Raw genomic sequence first — 20,357 nt, forward strand, 5'->3', positions numbered from 1 at the left:
CACAGGTTAAGACACACCCCCAGCACAGGGGGTGTATTTGAATGTACTCAGCTTGGAGTGTGACTCCATCCCTACACATCAGAAAGCCTCTGGTGGCTGTGTGTCCTTACACAGCTGTCCCAGCGCCTGCCAGCACTCAGAAACCAATTTGTGCCAGTGCACACTGACACGTGTTCAAACTGAGGGCTTGTATGCCCTCTTCCTCCTTTGTCACAGAGTACATCCCTGAGAGTCTGGCTGCAGTCGGGGAATTACTGGCTAGTGTTGTGCATGTTTGTGCTGTGTATCCCTGAAGGAGTGCACTGTAGGCTGGGATGCGTGCACACACATGCTGGCTCTTTGTGTTTGTGTACATCTCCCTTGCAGTTTTGGGGCTGGACAGAGAGGCCAGAGTTCCCTGGCTGATGCTGCCTGTTGTGATGCTGCCTGCTTGCCCCAGTTGACAACCTGAGCTCTGAGCTATGTGTAGAACAGGTAAGATTGTTTATGTATAGTATGTATCAAGCTATAATTAACTGTAGATGACAATTACAAATAAAACCATGCTCTTGGGTTTCCAAGAAACCAGAAAAACATATACACGCTCTTGTCATTTATACAGGGAAATGTTTCCAAGAAAAGTAATGTAAAAATATGTTTTACTGCATTTGCAATTAAAATAGGTTTTAGTAAAATCCATGTTCATCGTGATGCTCATAGTTTTTACAGTAATCCTCTGAAAATCAAATCTGTCAAGATGGTCCAAGTTGGATGCCCAAAAAGTGACTCACCCAAATAATCTTAGCCATTTTTAAAAATCTTTTCTTATGTATGACTCCTTTTATACAGTTTCGCTCTAATTCCACGAAGTTCCTGTCTAACTACTGCCTTAGCTGGCATGTCTGGCTGTCCACAGGGATCAACACATCTGAGAACATGAGCAAGATAACAGGACACATATGAAGAGCCCGAAGAGCTTTAACAGAGACTCCCAAAGATGGTTTCCAGCCCCAAGGCTGCCCAGCTACCCCTGGCAGATGAACCCCCACCAGGAGTCTCACATATATATTGGGAATGGCACAGAGTCCACCTCCACTGAAAGGCTGCAGAAGCAATTCATGCAGAAAAAAGCTCAACAGGTCTCAGAGAATCATAGGTCTCCAAAAGTACACTACCCACTGCAGCAAAGAAGGGAGAAAAATTTGGGACAGCCCCAAACAGATGTTTGTTACCTATAAATGAGGTTACTCTACAGGAAGGAGAGTCTTTCCTCTGTACATTAGCACAGACATAATGTGCATTTCTAAGTACTAATATGCCCAGGGACACATAGATATATATTAGGATAACCCTCTCTTAATTCCACCTCCCATCTCCAATTCTCTGGCCAGGAAGCAAAAGTCACAGACAGGATGTCTCGAAAGTTTAGGGCTGCCACTAAGTCCCATGGTGGGACCTTGAGCTTCTGAAAGGGAAACTCTGTAATAAAACTGTAGCACTATTTCTTGCTATCCACTCTCCCAAGTGTCTAATTCTCTGCCTTTGAAAACAGAGAAAACCAGAATAAAGTTTAATTAAAAATGGCAATACTTGCTTTCCTCTCAAATCTTGCTGTTAGGAAAAAAACTTTAAAGTCCTAGACCAAAAAGACACTTTAGAGAAGTTGGATTGTTTGCCTGGACGTGAACTTCACATACTAAAATAAATCACAGAATCGCAGAATCAATTAGGTTGGAAAACACTTCTGAGATCATTGAGTCCAAATCAGTGAGCCCCATTAAAATTTTGGCATTAATTGTATCAAAAACACCAAAGCCTACAGTTGCTTTAGAAAAATTTTCAATTGAGCAAACCATTTTTTTTCCCTGCTACCTTGTAAAAGAACTCCTGTCTGCCCTCCACGAGCCCACCAGGAGGTACGAATTAGAGAGGAAAATAAACTTCAGCTGAGGTTAAGGGTGCGAAGTGAAAACAGAAGGAATAAGGAGAATCCCAAGAATAGGAAAGTAACAGAATAAAGTGAATGCAGATGGTTCCACTCCTGTTACTTAATCAAAAGGCTGTGCAGAGTCACTAGAGCCAGCATAAAGTCATGTGTTAGAACAACAGCTGATCTGTATTAAAGAAGATTAACTCGCAATGCCATGGTGGAGGGCCTGGGATTATTTTATGTGCTTCCATTGCCGAACAAGCCGTCAGCACAATTACTGCCCTCCGATGTGAATGACTGATCTGTAACCACAGCTAAACAGCATGCTGCTTAGGGGCCTGGGTGCTTCATGAAGATGAATTTCCATACCATCAAAGTGCTTTTAATGGGCTTCCTGATCCAACCACAAGGCCTGCTTTGCAAGTATATAGAACTCAGGATGAAGGCTTCCTGTCCAAAAGGATTTGGTCGGTTGTCACTTGACAATTCCCAGCCAGCACAAGGGAGGAGAGGGGGGAGATAGGTAGAGTTCTCTCTGCTTTGGAGGATTAAAAAAAAAAAAAAAAAAAAAAAAAAAGGAAAAAGGGAAAAAAAAAGGGTACAGATGCTTTCTGAATTCAACCAACTGCTGTATCCACAGCTGAATTCAATGCGCTTAACAAATAACGGCAATTTAGCTATGCTTGCGAGGAATAGCTTGAGTCACTTTGCATTAGCATCTGGCTGAGTGTTAAAGTCATTTCTACATGGGGAGCAGAGAAAAGGAATTTCTGCTCCGAGCATCCTTTCAAGAATGCTTAAATATTTGAATATAAATTCCTTTGTGCTTGTGATCACTTCTTATATCTGACACTCTGCTTTTCCCTTTTCCCTTCTGGTGCTCTTCTCTGTGAAATGCCATAAACATGCTCTATCCCTTTCTTTCTCTCTTCCCATAGCAGCACCTCTTTCTTCTGAGACAGAGTGTATGTACTGCCAGATACCTATTACACTGACCTCTTTTCTCCTTCCCCTTCCTCTCCAGAAAGTGCATGAAATTGGAGTAATTTCTACACCACTGACACCCAGGATAGGCTGATGAAAAAAGTACAGCGGTGAGAGACTCACGTGTACATTTAACATTCATTACACAGGCTGCTGGCTTCTCACAGCTTATTGATCAAACTCCATCTAAAACCAGGGAAAATGGAAAGCTATCCAAATTAGCAATCTGCTCATTCTGGACGATACTGTTTGACTCACAAGCTTCTTAGGATGACTGGATTTCAAGTTCCTGCTAAACAGCTGATCATTTTTATTCAATCTATTTACCTGCCTGTCTCAGTGAATTGCACAAGACCTTACAGTGGAGGTGGTTTCAATAAAATGCAGTTGACACCAAATGTGACAACGGGGATCCTTGTACTGCACAATGACGGCTGTATCACCTCAGAAAATATTGCAGGGAAGGAGAGGAACAGAGGAGAAAGTCCTGCTAAGCACACGATGTTGAGACGCACACTAGAGTTGGGATGCGTATCTTAGGTGGCAGCATTATAAGGGCAACTCAGTATAAATGTGGCAGCAAGCACTGGCAGTTCTATTTATCCTCCATAAGCCAGGTTAGCACACAGAAGGACATCGGGCACTTACAGAGAAAAGCAGCAAATCACGACCTCACTGACACACATGACAGTTAGAGCCCATACAAATTTTACTAGAGAATATCCACTTTGTTGGTATTTTGTTATAGCACAGCTTTACAGGCCAGTACAAAAGCAGAAGGTGGTAAGGCCCATACATTCTGCTGCCTCTAAGCTTCACTGCAAATATTTGGTGCAGTTTGTGTTGTCAATTCTCTGCTTTTTCAATTTTGTTAAGTCATCTAACATGACATGACAGTGCTACATTGCAATGGTCACAAAATATCATATATGACAACCTCACAAGGCTAAATACCCAGAAGCTGAGCCTGAGTATCAGCAAAGCTTATGTTCCTAAAGAAGCTTGAGTATTTTCAAATCCAGCTCATCTCACAAACACATGTAAGCATTTCCATAAAGCAAGATTTCCACTTAGACTCAGAGATTTCCAAGATCACCTTCTCTTAATACATGTTGACAGGCTGGAACAGAGAATTAGTGGCCTCCAAAATTCTTGCGAGAGCTTTAACTATCTCTACCTCCTCCCCACTCTCACCCAGGGGTCTCCATGCCTCTCTTTCATTTCATCTTTTGGTTGTGGTTTTCATTTTGCTTTTCACTTTTTTTGAACTATTCTGTTTCAAAAACAGGGAAGGAAAAATAGAGTGAGAAAAAGGAGGAAGAGAAGGGAGGAAGAACCTGGGTATCTGTGGGGAGAGGCAAATTCCTACTCTGACCCTTTGCAGAAGGAGTCTGGGAAACTCACTTTTTCTGTCCTGCAGTTATTGAGACCCAGGCTGTTCACCACGGCCACCTTCCCATCCAGCACCTGCTGCTCCCTCCGAAGTTGCTCCTTCATCTGTCGGGCCTCCTGGATTGCCTTGGTAACAGCATCGTGGTCATTTAAATAACCTGATGACGTGATAGAAGAAAGGATGTCTTAAAAAAAGAAAGTTACAAGAAAACACTTTAGCTTTCATCAATGGAACGCAGAGTTTATCATTATTAATGAGAAAGAGTTAAAAGGCAATGCCCACAAACCTGTCAGTGCTCAGTAATTCTGTTGTTGTTATGATAGAGCCACCTGGACGTAAAGCATGAGAAACCTCGGTGCCAAAATACTCGTTCTTGCTATTTGATCCTATTAGTTTCAATATTTCCCTGACACTGCAGAGGTTAGCCCTGTGGTTTGTATGCAGCAGGATGTAACCGGATAAGAGTTAGGGGAAGCTTTGATCATGCCAGCAATCCCAAACTCTTAAAAATAGACCGTTTCATTCTTCCCCTTCTTAAAACTTGTGAATACATTAAAATAAACCACAGGTGGCGGTGGTTTGCTATACATATGAAATGCATAATGGCTGGGAAGAGAAACCTCATCCACTGAATGCTCCCTGCCACCACCTGTCATTCACAAATGTACAAGAAACCACAGCTACACGGACCTACATTCCCACTCCTATTCACGCTGCTAATAGTAGGTCAAATGTCCACTGTTTTGCCACAAATTTACAGCCTAGGGCTTAGCCTTGGTAGTCACTGCATTATTTCCTTTTAAAATGTTACAAGCATCACTAGCACAGCTAATACTATTTAATTTTAAATGTGACACTTCGTCATTTTTTTCCTTTAATGTACTACAGACCATACTTATTATGATCTGCATGTGATTTGTAGGATAGAATACTGATGGGAGACTCCAAGCCCTAGTCTGTTTTTTCAAATATTAAAGGAGAGGCTAATATCTATTGATCTCCCTCTCCCCCTCCACATCCCCACACGTGTGCACACACACACACACACACACACTTCTTTCTGTCTTTTAACTAGGGCATAAAAATGGCATAAAATGAATCTGTAATATGAAATTGCCCAGAAAAGGGACTTCTGTTTGTGACATGAGGCTAAATCTATCCAGATCCATTGGTGAATTGTGACAGATGGAGGGACTGTGAGACAGAAGGCAGGCACTAATCACACACAAAATGACCGGCTTGCCTCAACATGTTCCATGGATTCCAGCAAACTTTACACCCTAATCCATTTTTAGAACAAAAAACATCTGGGCCATAAATCCTCTAATCTGCCAAAACACGCTATTAAATCCCATGATTTGTTGAAAAACACTAAGATTAAAGAAAGGAAATATAAAATGGCTAACTGCCGTGTTAGGAAAGTGTTATTAATACTCTTTCTTTGTCTCAATTATGAATGTTCTGTTCCTAAAGAGCCTTGTCTAATCATGTCAGATTACACATCCTTGTTGTATTGCTAGACTCTTCTATCTGATCCACTGATTGCCAAAAAACGTAGGCCATTGTCTTGCTGCTTAAAACATTTCAGGGGAAGAAGCTGATGTCAGATTAGTTCAGTGCTGTGCTGCTGTCAGGATTTTAGTTTGATTTGGGCTTTTATTGTTTGTTTTTTTTTTTGGACTGCAGAAAGAGCAGGACTGGTACTCCCATCTTCCTTGGAGAGCAAAAGCTAGAAAGAAAAGTTTCTGTGTGGTTTGACTATTGTTAATTGTAGTGACAGCTAGTTTTGGCTAAAACCCCAGGAACCCTGAGAGTTTTATATGAAATAACTTGATCCACATTGCTTTTATTAAATGACCCAGTTCAGTAATTCCCAGCCAATGGAATTAGAGTAATTCCAGTTTTCCCAGCATAAGGAAGAATATAGTCTGCACCAGTACAGTGCTACCAGTCGATTTTGTTTTCATCTCCATTTTACCAACTTGCTTGGTTTCTTCCCCAGTTTGCATCTGCTAACCTTTGCATCTGAACAACCTTGCATGTAGTCAGAATAAATTAGAAAGGAAGGAAATAAACAAACAAACAGCAGTATTAGTGCTGCTTTTGCTCTTGTCTAGGTATAATACTTTCAATCTGTAAGAGAGCCAAATTTGCCTAGGAACTGGAATGCATGCCCTTCTCCAGACTATTTGGCTTTTCCTGAATACTGCTATCTTTGAGACAGTTTGGCACATGACAGTGAATAAAAGCAAGCACTCCTTATGTTTTTCAGTAGCTGCCAAGATGCTGGTGTGCAGGGAAATGATTAATATAGAAGCGAGTTGAATGTAAATTATTGTTGTTTAGGGTAGGTGGTGAATTACTGACAGAGAGGGGAACTGCATTACATAAAATGCACTTAGTTCCAAGGATTGCCAAACTAGCACAGAGATGTTGCAGATAATGGCAAAGAGCAGAGAGAAGTTGTTTCTGTTTTTAGTACACGGACATATGCCTGTTCCCAAAAAGAAATGCTTGGATTTAAAGTCATACATGAAGCCATGACATTTGTGACTGCTCAGTCTGCAGCACAATTTATACACTATAGGGATAGCTCTGGAAAGGGTTGTGGAGCTGTATGCCTGAGTGCAGCTATGCTGATAATCTCTGAGGCTCTGAGTTCATGTCCTCCAAAGAAAACTGAACAAATACACAGGTATTTCTCCATGTCATGGGGTCCAAGGAGCCTGAAGAACTGCTTTCAGAGAATGGTTTTAATTTGAAGTTACTGGTGGTGAAAAGTGACAGCTCAGCCACATCCCAGCAAGGTGGGCTGTGCACACCTAGGAGAGACAACTTGTGCCTTGTGCTGACAGCTCCAATCATTCCAGTGGTGGAGGTAACTGACTGACAAATGACTGAGTGTTTCCCAGTGACTTTTTGTAGAGGGATTTATCACTCAGGATTAGAAAGTGATGCAGTTTCCCTACCGTGTCAGGGACCTTTGCAGCTTTGCTAAAAACGCTGTCAAAATTTTTCATGGTGTAGCTCCTGCTGGAAGGTGACTTGAAATTTCATGCTCACTTCAAGATCACCAAATAGTTTCATCATGGCAATGAGTCCTACTTGCTGTAACTTCTGTTAGATCTGGCCTAGCAGTTAGCAGGAGACGCTGTAGGGTGTTCAGGAGCTTTTCTTTCTTGTAGTCTTCCAGTAAAGGATAAACCTTTGCTAGAAGTACACTGTGTCCATCCAGCTCTTGCACCAGTTAAAGACAGCTTATCTTACATATACAGCATGCACAGTGATACTGATCAGCAACCTCAAAAAGTCACTTTCTACCTTTGTAGCTGAGAGATGTACAGCAGTGAACTCCATGTCATTAACAATAACTTAAGTATGTTATCTTTTGCTCCACAGTTTTCCATGGTTTATTAATGGTATAACACATTAATTCTTCTTACAAGAGTGACCTTTAAAGCTCTATTCATCCTCACAGCTTTTATCCAATTACATTATCACTCATTAAAGGTACAGCATTTCAAAATCTGCACCTTGTTAAAAGAAGGAAATTGCAGGGGTCTCAAACCTAAGAGGGGAGAACAAGCAATGTCTTGCCACTGAGATGTGAGTCAGATGCTTAACTTTCCATCAAAATATGATGCTCCCTCTACTTAAGGACAAAAAACCTAACGTGAAAAAATTGAAATTCGATGCATTGTGCATGGAGAACAGCAGGGTCAAGCAAATCAAAGATGAAATACATTATTATGTACCACAGTTAAAGAGTGTAGGGTTAATAACAATACAGACATTAACAATTAGTAATGTGATATTTAAAAAATATTTATATAATTGTAATGTGTCATACCAAATAAATTTCAGTGCATAGCACTGCTGTATCACAGACATAGCTTCTATTAGGTTTGACCTATGGCTTCTTTTGGGGTTTTTTGTGCTATCCCTGAAAGTGGCCAAGCAGGAGATGCTTTAGGAGAGGAACATGACAGACAGTAGAAAAAGTACATCTGCCTCACTTAATTCCTAAAACAGAGCTTCATTTACATAATGAAATCTTGATTCAGGTTATACTCAATCACATCATGGAGTACAACATTTCAGTTACAAGGATCAAGAATGGGGTGTGTACACATTTTCCTTATACACACAAAGAGCGGTCCCTTTAACACATCAGATTTATGAAATTACCACTAAGACTGTTATTATTTAGATAGTCTTTAGGCAAAGACATAATTTTGGCAGGAGGAAGAATTACACTATTTTCTGGAACAATGGTAAAACTAGACAGTCAAGACTTTTTGCAACATAAACCAACAAATTTCAGTTTTTTTTGAACGAACCTGGTGATTGCTTTGCTTATTACACCAAGGTAAAATAATATTCCATTCAGCATTTGGACAGACTAGGGACTAAACTTGTAATTTTGTAAAAGTTAAAGACTTTTAACTTCAAGGGATATTTTTGAAGGTTTATCCATCACTTTTAGATGACATAGTATACTATCATGGGTCTTCAATGACCACCATTAGACAGGTCACTGTCTTTAATGTGTGCCATTAAACAAACAGCATTTATTAACTTCTATTGATAAAGCAGCATCTGAAATAACATAGGTCTTCGTTTTCTGACTCTGTAAAAGTTAAGATACCCCTCCTGAAAGGAAAAGTCTCTGCGAGTTTCTTCACTGACACCAACCAACTGGAGTATTATGGTCAAACTGTGACAGCTCCTGGCCCACTGCCTGGCAGTGGCTGACAAAAACTCCCTTTCCATTAGGACCTATCCCTTGTTATGAGTGGGTGTCCTGGGGTGATGTTAGGAGGCTGCTTTATCCCTTAACCGTCCGCTCAACGCCCAAGGACGCTGTGCCATTAAGATGGACCCGGGGACAGGACTGGAGCCACGGACCCAAGGGGGCAGTTGAACAGCTCAACCCAACGGCTCGGGGGTTCCAGGGGCTCGGGGGGGAGTGAGCTGGGAGCACTGTGCTGCTTTTCTGGGTTTCCTTTGTGTTCCAGCTAGCTGGGAAAAGGTTCTGTTGGGTTTTTTTCTTGTTATTTTTTCCGCTTTCCTTCCCCTTGGCTCACTGCCTCCCTTCCCTCCTCGCCGGTCCGGAGAGCCCGCGGGGGTGGCCCCGGCTGGTCTGAGCCTGGGTGTCTGTTTCCTCTCAGGGAATTTGTTGTATTTTGAGGTTGTTTTTTCATTCTGTTCTACCCTGTTTTGTTTGTGTGTTTATAAACAGTTTGGTTCCCCACTTTCACTTCTTGTGACCCATTTGTCTCAGTGACGGAAGGAAAGGGGAGGCCCTTTTCCCTTCGGAGGAGACACTTACTCCAGAGTGACTGAGCTCACCTATTGTGTTGGCTCTGGCCGAAGGACTCGCTAATGTTGCTGGCACGGAGGACTTTAGTGAACTGGCCCCACTGTTTATTCTCAGAGCTGGCATGTGAGGAGAGGTGGGTGATGTGGGAGATTTGCCATCAGATGTCTTGGGTTTGGCTGAAAGGTTCAGAGGCTGGGCCACTTCATCCTGTGACAAGCAGAGGAGAAAAGAATGTTATCACCAAACTGCTGTTGGCACAACACCGCCCAAGTGAAGACAGTGGTTTCAGCTCATTTGAACTTCTAAACCTGAGAAGTTGTATCATATATATGAAGATCAAATGTGATACCATCTTGTCACTCTAGTTTGGAACTGAAATGACTGATAAACTGGAAAATTAGTGTGACATGATTAGAGAACATCATCCATTTGCACTTTGCGTGAGAGCTGTCTCTGAAGAAATTATTCCCATCAACAAGACATTTGCTTCTATAATGAAAATAAAGAGGAACGTTACAGTTATATTTTATTTTGAATCTTATATTCATTAATGAAGTAAAAACTGAAGAGTATCTTCACTTAAAACTCGACCACCACTAGCCAAACTGGGCAAACAAGTGAATGGGGGTTCAGTTGGGTTTTTTTATGGTCTTTTTTTTCTTTTGCACCTTTTTCTTGAGGTTTTGTTTTGTTTTAACCTGTACTTTCCCTTGAACTTCCCAGACTTAGAATTCCAAGCACAAAAATACCATAGCAAATAAATACTTCTTTTCCACCTTAACAAAATCTGAGACAATAACCTGGATAATTCTGCACATAGCCCTAGAATTTTTATCTTTTGCAAAGTTGAATTTCTAGATTTCAGCAATTATTATTATAATGTGAAAATAGAAAAATTGGGTGACATTTTTTGAAGGGCAACTGAAATTATTCCTAAACCTGGCTTGATTACACAGAGTGACAGACAGTGCTATAAAAAACATTAAAATGCCAAGTAATGTATTTTTGTTTGACCAAAGTAAAATACAGTAAGGAAAAAAAACCAAAAAACCAACAGAGAAGGAAGAAAAGGATTTTCAACAAGGGGAGCATTTTAGAAGTGTTTTTAACTGACTTTCAAATAAGCAGAACTAATGCATGTGATGTTAGATCAAATAATCACATAAGAGCTTAGCTCTTGTCTGACACTGTAACTTAGGAGAGTCATCCTTTAGCTACAAAAAGTGTTACATCAGACAACTGGGTTTCAGCTCTAGGCACTGAAGAAACTGATTCTGATCTCCCTAAATTTAAGTATGTTTAGTTTTATAGAATCATTCCTGACTTACAACAATGCAAAGCTGAGTGAGATTAGACTCGTAATGTTTGAGTGTTTTACCACCAAAGTATCTGTAACTATCATGTAACACTGATTCTTTTCCACACAGGGCGGTGTGCTGCCATAAAGAAGGAATTTTATAGCTGCCTAGTGCTTGAGGAAGTATGATGTAGATGTCTCCAAACACAAGACAATTCTGAAAAGCACTGTCACGTAACTTTTCCGTTGCCTTTGAGCAAAGCACCTTTGTTAGATTTGATTATATTTCTCCATTTGGTTATATTTCTACACAGTTTTGTGATAGTCATAGCAGATAAACATTATCAGAGGCACTGTGGACAAAGCTGTCATCCTTAAAGTGATGTTGAAAGCCATCCTAGAGGCAACTTGTGCATAAAATAAATGGGAAAAAATCAATGCATAAAATTGCCTAAGGAGCCTACATACTGTACTCTCAGAAGTGAATTAGGTACCTAGATAGCAGAGTTCTGTTGATCTTCTAGGAGATTTAAGTTGCAGGGTTAAAAATGTCACAGTAAAACCAGTATTTGAGATTTTTAGAAGGGATTTACAGAAATACAAATCCATTGTATTAGAATACAATAGATAAAAATAAGGATAAAATAAAATTAGAATAAAATAAAATACTAGCCAAATGGAAGGGGATTTGCTTTGCTGCTCCCCTGATTTCAATTAAAAAATAAAGGAATCTCACAACAGTCCAACTATAATGTTGTGAAATCAGTACTGAGTTAGTTGCATAAAAGTTTTAAGTACAAATGGGCCAACAACCCAACCAAATGCAGTGACCTTGTCCCAGACAAGGATCCCTGAATAGCAAAGTCATGTATTTGGAAGACAGCATGAGAAGCAAAGCAAACCTGCTCACAGACTTTTTTCAGTTCAATCCAAGAGGGGTTGGTTTCCACGTACATTCGATTCTTGACCTCTGCTGTAAGTCTCAACAAAAGGGGCTGATTAGTGTCAGATATGGTACTAAAAGCTGCAATGTGCTCTCTGCCTAAAGGAAGTCTGACTGAGAGTCGCACCAGTTCAGAAGGAGCAGCAGCTAGTCCCTGATGGGAATGGCTCTCACACACTGCAAAGGCAGCTTGGATTCCAACCTGCATCCTTTTTTTCAGTCTCATTCTTTTGCCTCAGCCCCTCAGCTATCCTTTCCCCATAAAGCTTATTTCTTCCCTCCTCTTGCTTCTCCCTTTTCTCAGCTCTTCTCTTCCCTTTTTTTTAAGCTGGTATGAAGGCAAGGCCATGTGCAAATCCAACAGTGGTTCTGATCTCGTTTAATGAGAGTTAGAAACACAGGAGGTGTTTTTTTCCCCATTGTAGGCATCAAGCAATGAGGCTGTCTGTGTTGTAACTATTCTTGGTAGTAAGAATGCTCTTCTTCATTCAAGTCAGCATAGCCTTCTCTGGAGCCAAGAAATATAAGGCCTTGTGGAAATAATAGAAGTCGACAGTTCCAGAGCTGATAAATGTCATTCCAAAGTGCCCCTTCATTAACTTTCATTGTGTGTTCAGGCTAATGGTAAATTAATCAGAGGTCACAGAAGCTTGGTTCTCATAAATGAGGATAAGTAAACCATTTTCAGCTATTATATGTATTTATAAAATGATACTACTTCACTGTTTGGTCTTCATAACATTTTTACTTCTGTTATTTCAAAGAGCATTCTCAAATCCTCGCTGGAAGTCAAATGCATTAAAAATTCAGTCAGACAATTTAGAAATCCTACATTGCATCACGATTTGGTAATAACTTCAGTCATTTCCTTTACAATAGTGGAACTACACTGATTTATTTATTCCAAAGGACTCTAAAAAATATCTGGGGGACAAGTAATAACATACAATTGTGTTAAGTGTGAACATGACTGTTAGGATCTTCACTCCTATAATGTCAGTGAAACATTTTACTCTTTTCCCTTTCTGCAACCATAAATTCAAAATCCTCTGCTCTTCCAGCTTAAATCAAGAACTGTACTGTCTTCATTATTGATCTGAGCCTGTATAACCCCAAGAAGAATTAGGTATTAGTCTACCTTTATTTTTTAAGTATAAAATCTCCCAGCTAACATTCTGCCACTTTACAGATTAGCAGAATTCTCCCAACCATGCCAGGGCTGTGTGTAAGACAGCTTGGGCAAGTAAGAGACATAAAAGATAAAAAACAGATGTAGCACCTTCAGGTAGATGGTATCTTTCAACAGCCAGGAGATTTGATTTTATGCAGTGGATCACAGAATCTAGAATTACTCCCTGCACTCAGTTTTTATTAGAGAAAGTATTGATTGGTCCCTACCTTTTTTTTGAAATGCACCTATTCTAAGATGACATTGATAAGGTGGGTTTTTTTCCCAAGCCAATATTTTTTAAAGAGTTAAAGTCAAACATTTATTTATATATCAGCCAAAACAATTAATGCTGAGACTAGAGGACATTGAGACCCAAAAGGCTTGTAATAATACAAACACAGATGTGATGAAAGTAAAATATGATCTTGATTAAAGGTTATGAAATGGCTCTTTTAAAGTAGCACATTTGTCTTACAAAACAAAACACACACACGCACACACACAAAATAAATGTAGAGAATAAAGCATAAGCAAAACCACATGAAGGAGGGCTAATAAAATGTACCCACAGAAAGCAAAGCATTGGTAAAGAGATTCCCATCCCTTGTATCACAGTTGTGTCAGAACAGCTGCTGTTTGAGGGAGAACTGATTTGCTTCCCAGGATTGGAGGACTCATTAACCAGAACTTGAATTCAGGGAACTTTAAATCCTTGATTTCCTCTAGATTTTTTTCACAGCTCTATCTAGGTATTTGAGTAAAGAAAGAACCCTTCACCTACACCAGAATTTGGGGGTTAAGTAAAACATTCAAGACCTGTATTTTGTAGCTTCACTCAACCTGGATTAGTATAACTTTGAGCAGTCATATTTTAAACTTTAGACACAGAAAATCTCCAAGTTTAAGTGCCTGACATGCAACACATAAACAGAAACGCTGCTGGCAAGTTGAGTGTGGATCACACTGTTTTTATAATGTTTGTATGGTCCTTTGAAAAGGTAAAATGCTAGGTTAACCCAAAATGCTTATTAACATGGGAGGAAAAAATGAAAGAAAGGGAAAAGGAAGAGATTTGGCCACAGTCATACAGTGACAGTGGCAGAGCTTCAGACAGACCCAGGAATTCTGACTCGCAGTCACCAATCTTGAAATAGTTGGCTGAAATGATGTCTTTTCTAATCTTTCCATCATGCTGTCTCTATTTACTTCTTCCTAGGATAAAAGGTTAATTCATCTCTATGGAGAATAGATATGGAAAAAGAAGAGGATAAAATCTGATTTTGAGAAACCATCTAAACCATTTATTAAAAATGGTACTATTTTAACACCAAGAACTGAATAAAAGACTGATAGCCCACATGAATGAACCAGCCTCAGAGAATGAAAAAAGGGTGGTGTGGGGGTGGGGAGTGGTGCTGAAGAACCCAGACGATTCATTAGGATTTGATAATCTCACTCCTTTTCACATATTTTAAGATTAGTGCACTATTAAAATACAGTTACTGAATTATTGTACTGTCATTTAAATCCAAGTGCTGGATCCCACTGTGGCATGTGCTGAAAGTCCAGGTTGCAGGGTTTATTACAAAATCATGAACTACTCTGGGTATCATCTGACTGGCAATACAAATGTGCTTAAATGACCTGGCATAAGCACAGCCCAGCCTGCTATACTAAAGAGGCTTTTCATGACCTCTGGGAACACATTCACCACATCTTGCTGCCTATTTAAATGACCTTGACAGTACAAATTACTGCCAAATGAGTTAGAAATAAGAAGTCAGGGAGGGGGGTTTCTAAAAGATTGCCTCTGCCACCTCACCAGAAACAAAGTCTTATACCCACACCCTGGTTCTGTTTCCTGGAGATCTTGATTTCAATAGAAATGCAAAATATGGAGCACTCACTGGCATGTCTGGGGCAGAAGACAATGACGCTATTGTTGCCCACTGAACAATGCAGCCTCAGTGGCTTATCCCGTCTCCTGCTTATCCAAAAATGTCTAACCAAAATACATAAGAAACCGAGGTGCAACAGCAGAGATGCAAAGAAAATCCTCTGGAATCAGTGTCCCTCAAGACTACAGTTGTCCACACACTTACACAAAGACACTGGCAGCTTCCTTCACATCCCCTTCCCTTCTTCTGAAGCCACTCATGGTGAAACTATCAGTGGTGATAATAAGAAGCCAAGAGGTAAAGGCAGTTGTGAAACATGTTGTATAAATGAACCATGCTGCTGATATTATCCTCACTGATGAAATAATTGTATTAAATTAAGCAGGGATGTTCACATGACAGGATGGGTGAATTAGATAATGCTCATCTGCAGCTGTACCTCCTCCTGCCACATTCTCAAGTTTTGATTAAGAATAATGTGTCCCTTCCTGCAAAGGTGGAAATTTCTCTAACTACGTAGAAAAACAGATACAAGACATAAAAATAGGTATCTTGGTTATGATACAGTAATAAACACAACAGAATTATTCTTCAGGTTCAGAGAAGTCGCTTTATTGTATTCTTGCCCACAAGTTTCAGCACCAAAAGTAGAAGGCATGACTAGACTCTGGTTAGAAAGGAAAAGGCACTAAAGAAAAGGATGAGGGCAGGTATAAGGAACAACTGTGTTCTTTCCTACTGATTCTGCAAAGTGCACAGACCTTTACTTCTGTGATGGTGCAGAAGGATGTCTGCCTGGATTTTTTTCTATACCCAGAGCAGCTTTTTCTTTTCTTTTTTTTTTTTTTTTTAATGGGGTTGCTTTGCTGAGTATCTTTTCCTGAGTGAGTTTCTCTCAGAAGGCAGGTACTTTCTGGACTCAGGGTATGTTATCCAACCAAAGTTAGTACTTTACTGATACTGCCCAAATACTCTTCTTCATGGGACTCGAAACAAAGGGGGAAACTGAGCTGCCTCATACTCGTGACAAATATTCTTTCTCTTTTCTGGTCTGCTTATATTTATGAATAAATTACTCCCAAAGGCTGATTTATACACTAGGAGGATTATTGCACAGTCTCCATTCTTGTTCACAGAGAAAACTGGTGTAGGAACATAGTAAGTGAATCTGTTTTGTTACACCTGGGACAGAGAGGACTTCTCCCCCAGTCTTCTTTTGCAACCCTAGGGACTCTCAGTGAGGATATTCTCTGGGGACTTTTTCCTCTCAGAGAGATCCCTAACATCCTCCCCTTCCTTTTTTCTTTACAGGAAGCCTAGCTGCCAGGAAAGAAGTCAGCCGTCGTAAAGACTAATTTACTGCCCTGGAAACACCAAGCTTTGATTTTGTCTGGTCTGCATGTTGTCACAGTAAAAAACAGAGAGCTGCTGGGTGTTTTTCGCTTTGTATTTAGCAGTGTTGTTTCCCAAAGTTGTATGCAGAATTCCCAAACAGATATAGGAAGAACAAAAGAGCAGCATGCAAAATGACCTGTTTATGAACATGGCAGGCCCTGGATGACTCCTTCTCCTCCACGCCACAACCTTTGTATGCAATGCACAGCACTTATTCTGTAGTACCTATTCTATAAGCCATGGAATACAGATGCTGAAATAATAGAGGAGAAAATACAAAAGTCTAGGATCATTTTACTCCTCCTGCTATCTCAGACATGGAAGAGTGGGATGTTGCAGTTACAGGGCAGCCTAAAAGCAGTGTCTGGGGAGAGAGTTATGGAACTGCTCTTCAAAGTCTCTATCCATTGATGACCTGGGGTAAAGGCCTTCCTTTTGTGTAGCATCTGGTCAGACCTCTGCACACAGAAGCAGCTCTTTAACGGTCTTCAGGAAAGACTGCACTGGGATCTTGCCCTTTGGGGTCTTGTGGAGCACAAGGCAGGCTGCTTGGCCAACAGAATACACCAGGACATGCAGCTTAGCAAAATGAACAGACTGGTACATGTTTACCCAAAATTCATTTGTTTAGTTTCACAAATCTTCAGAGACACATCCTCCAAACCACACTTGCAGCTTCTGGCTGGCTTTGGACTGTCAAAATGCCCAACCATCCTTGTGAACTCTGCTAGTAATCTCCACAGACAAATAGCACAATGTGTTTGAGGAAAGCAGCCAGTATGAGATTTCTAGGCTAATTTTCCTTGATCACGAGTTTTCAGTCACAACAACCTCTAGGGAAACCTGATGACTTATGGATGCTTATCCCAATCCAGATCCAAACTTCAAGCATTCGTTTTCATCCACACAGAAGTAAATTACTTAGTCCTATCACCATTATTCTTCTACTTGGGCATTTGCTCTTCTGTTTGACAGGAACCAGCAGAAGTGAGAGTTGCTCACCACATTGCTGAGGACCCAGTAAAAGGATTTTCAGTACAGCATGAAACAAAACTGCAGGAACAAAGAGCTTTTAGTGTTTACTTGCACCTCATAACGAAAATCTCCTTCCCATTCAGCATCTCTAAGTGAGTGAAAATTTAACTCAGCAGCCTCATATACAAAAAAGCCTCAGTGAAGCTGCTTCTGAGCAAATCTTGCCAGGTTGGTCCTGAAAAGAGAAGGGTCCATGTTGAGTAAAGATGAAACATGAGCCAGTGCAGAAGGACTATTCACTTGGGATCCTCCTCATCTGTACTTCATGCCAAACTTGGGTCCTGCTGTTAGCTTTTTGCATCTAATTATTGTTCAGCTGAATTTCTCACATCACTGCTGCACCTGTTTATTTGGTATAATGCTATTAATGAAGCGCTTAGGTCAGAAGCTCAAGTCAGAGGCTAAGCAGGAGGAGTGATTTAGGCACAGGTCAGCAGGGACTGACACAGACACTGCAAATCTGCAGGGGAAGATGACAACCAATTTTTCACAATTTTAACCATGAAAATCACATTACATGTGGTAAAAATCATTAGAGAGGATCACAAAATCGTGGGGGAAAGGAAGGGAAAGGATTCTTCCTAGGAAGAATTCTTCTCCCAAATTGCCCCCACTGAAATACAAGGCAACCAGTAAAGTGCAAGAGGGGGAAAAAAAAAATCACTTCTCCAGTGTACCATAGGAATTATTAATTAATTAGAGCTCATAATTACTCTGACAGCTTTTGCCTTATTTTACAACTGGGAAGAATAAGGCACAAAGTGGCTAAACGATTTGTCTAATCTCACACAGTGAGTAAACAGCTAAGTCATAAGGAAGAACAGAGCCACTCTTCCTCAGAGCAGTGTTTGGGAGTTTCTTTGATACTGTACTGAACCTCCTAAAATGTCCAGCTGCTTAATAAGAAGTTGCAAAAAAAGTAGACAGAGGTCAGACAGTTTGATCTGTGCTTATGTATTCCTGAAGTTGTGCTGGGTAGAAACTGTAGTGGTCTGTGCCCCCGTTAATTTTTTTTTTTCTTTAAAGTCCTTTCTGCATAATTCTGTCCCAATACAACCCAGAAGGCTGAACGTGTGGAGTTGTGTCCTTATTAATGCCTCTCCCACCTATAACAAGTCTGTTAAAAAAATGGAAATAGACATTGGACTGGATTTTGTTACTGCCTAAACTGAACCTCAAGTCACCACCTTCCAACGAATAATCCCCAGTAAATGTTACGCAGAATGAACAGCAATAAAAACAACAACACCTGAAAGGACGGGGAAAGACTTGGAAGGAAATAAAACAAGGATCTGCAAAGCCAAACAGCATTACAAACTGGAACATTTTAAATGAACAACAAGAAAACAGAAGCCACACTGATCAAAGCCTCCCACCTCCTCTCTGTGGTGGATGACACCTTCGCTGGGAACACACCACCACCTCTAACCCCACACCTGCAAAAGGAATTAATTTCAAAAAGAATACAGACCAAAGTGAACCATATCAAAACAAATTAGCAACAGACCCCTCCTCCTGCTGTGGTCAGACAGGAGAGGCAAGGATGCTGCATAGTTGCTAAGATTCAGGGGAAAAAAAGACAAAACAACTCCCGCCCCCCCCCCCCCCACACACCCACAGACCTTGAAAGAAAAGATATTTCAAACAGCTTGGACAACTGGCAGGGGGCTAAGAAATTCCTTTTCAGAAAACACCTGTGTTTTCTCTGACTTTGGATATCTCTATGTAGCCTAGGTAGATTTTTCACTAAGAGAGGCAGCAAGTACAGCCCTATGAATATGTAGTGCAAAGATAACATATACTGTATTTATTTATAGATACACACAACTGCAACAAAAATGTCAAAATATGTTTTGCAACTGTAGATATGACCTGCTTGACAATTTGTTTTTCCAACTAATAGCTTTTCAAAAGAAAACTATCAACGCAAAGCTCATCTGTCTTTAATAGTTGCGTGCTATTAACAAAATCCTAGATCACTGAAATCAAAATGATTTTACAACCCAGTCTTGCTGGATATCTTTATGTTTCTCCTCCTTTTAGCAGGAACATGAAATCTAATCAGCAGTTGCAGAAACTGGAGGGAGTTAAAGGTACTGTAGGGAATGTTCAAAGCCAACACATGCTCCTTCAGTAAATACTGCACTCACAGAAGAATTTGTTTAATATTTATACCCCATCCATGATCCCACATGTGGGGTCAACTACTTGAGAGAACACTTGTTGGGAATGGTTGGGAATTATTGCAGTAATGCCTTTTTTAATTGCTGATTCCTTAGGTCATGCCAAAGAGATTCAGTTTCAGTTCCTGACTTTCAAACAAACTTTCTCTGTGAATCTGAGTGAGTTGCTCCTCATCTAACCTTCTGTACATGGCCACTAACATCTTTGTGAAGTTATCATAAAATATCACCAAATATAAATTCTAGTGTTTTGCACAAGAGCACATGGCTACAGAAAGCAAAGGGTGAGCTCTTTGTCTCAATTCTCTTACAAAATTGGAGACAATACAACCTTTCACCTATGAAAAACGGTTTATTCTATGCAAACTGGGCATACATCAGACATGAAACTGCACGGGGACACCACCATTTTCAACTCTTTAAGTTTAGTAAGTACTATTGATATATATTTATATATCTTTATCTGTATCTCTCTCTATACATCTAGACATATATATACATATTGACCATACCTATTTCTATTATTATTTGCTGCTGAATGCAGAATACAAGCAGAAGAGTGTTGAAGAAATATTCAGCCCCCCTTGGTGCACAGACTTCAGATCCTATTCCTGATTCATACCAGCAGAAATTAAACCACCATCAGGACCAGTATTGGGGCCAAATTGCTGGCAGGCACAATGAACCACTAATTGGTGGATTCATTAGTAAGACTCATAGTTTGTCCCCATGAGATGCTGAATACTTTCAGCTCCTTTCAAAACCTTGCATCTTAGAAATTAAAATTAACAACTGCAAAATAATATTTTTGTTACACTGTAGAAAC

General features: G+C 40.2%; 1 protein-coding gene across 12 annotated transcripts in view; it reads right to left on the reverse strand.

Moving 5' to 3' along the window:
- Window positions 1-20,357, reverse strand: part of SOX5 (SRY-box 5) — a 601,783-nt gene that overhangs the window by 27,133 nt on the left and 554,293 nt on the right. For all 12 annotated transcript variants that reach the window (XM_017736702.1, XM_017736703.1, XM_017736705.1 and 9 more), the window contains 2 exons: window positions 9,639-9,816; window positions 4,298-4,443 (listed from right to left, as the gene is read on the reverse strand). In XM_017736702.1, coding sequence (XP_017592191.1) covers window positions 4,298-4,443; window positions 9,639-9,816 — 324 coding nt within the window. The remainder of the gene's footprint in view (window positions 1-4,297; window positions 4,444-9,638; window positions 9,817-20,357) is intronic.

The sequence above is a fragment of the Corvus brachyrhynchos genome, unplaced genomic scaffold, assembly GCF_000691975.1.
Source record: "Corvus brachyrhynchos isolate BGI_N302 unplaced genomic scaffold, ASM69197v1 scaffold246, whole genome shotgun sequence".
In the NCBI taxonomy this organism is placed as follows: Eukaryota; Metazoa; Chordata; class Aves; order Passeriformes; family Corvidae; genus Corvus; species Corvus brachyrhynchos.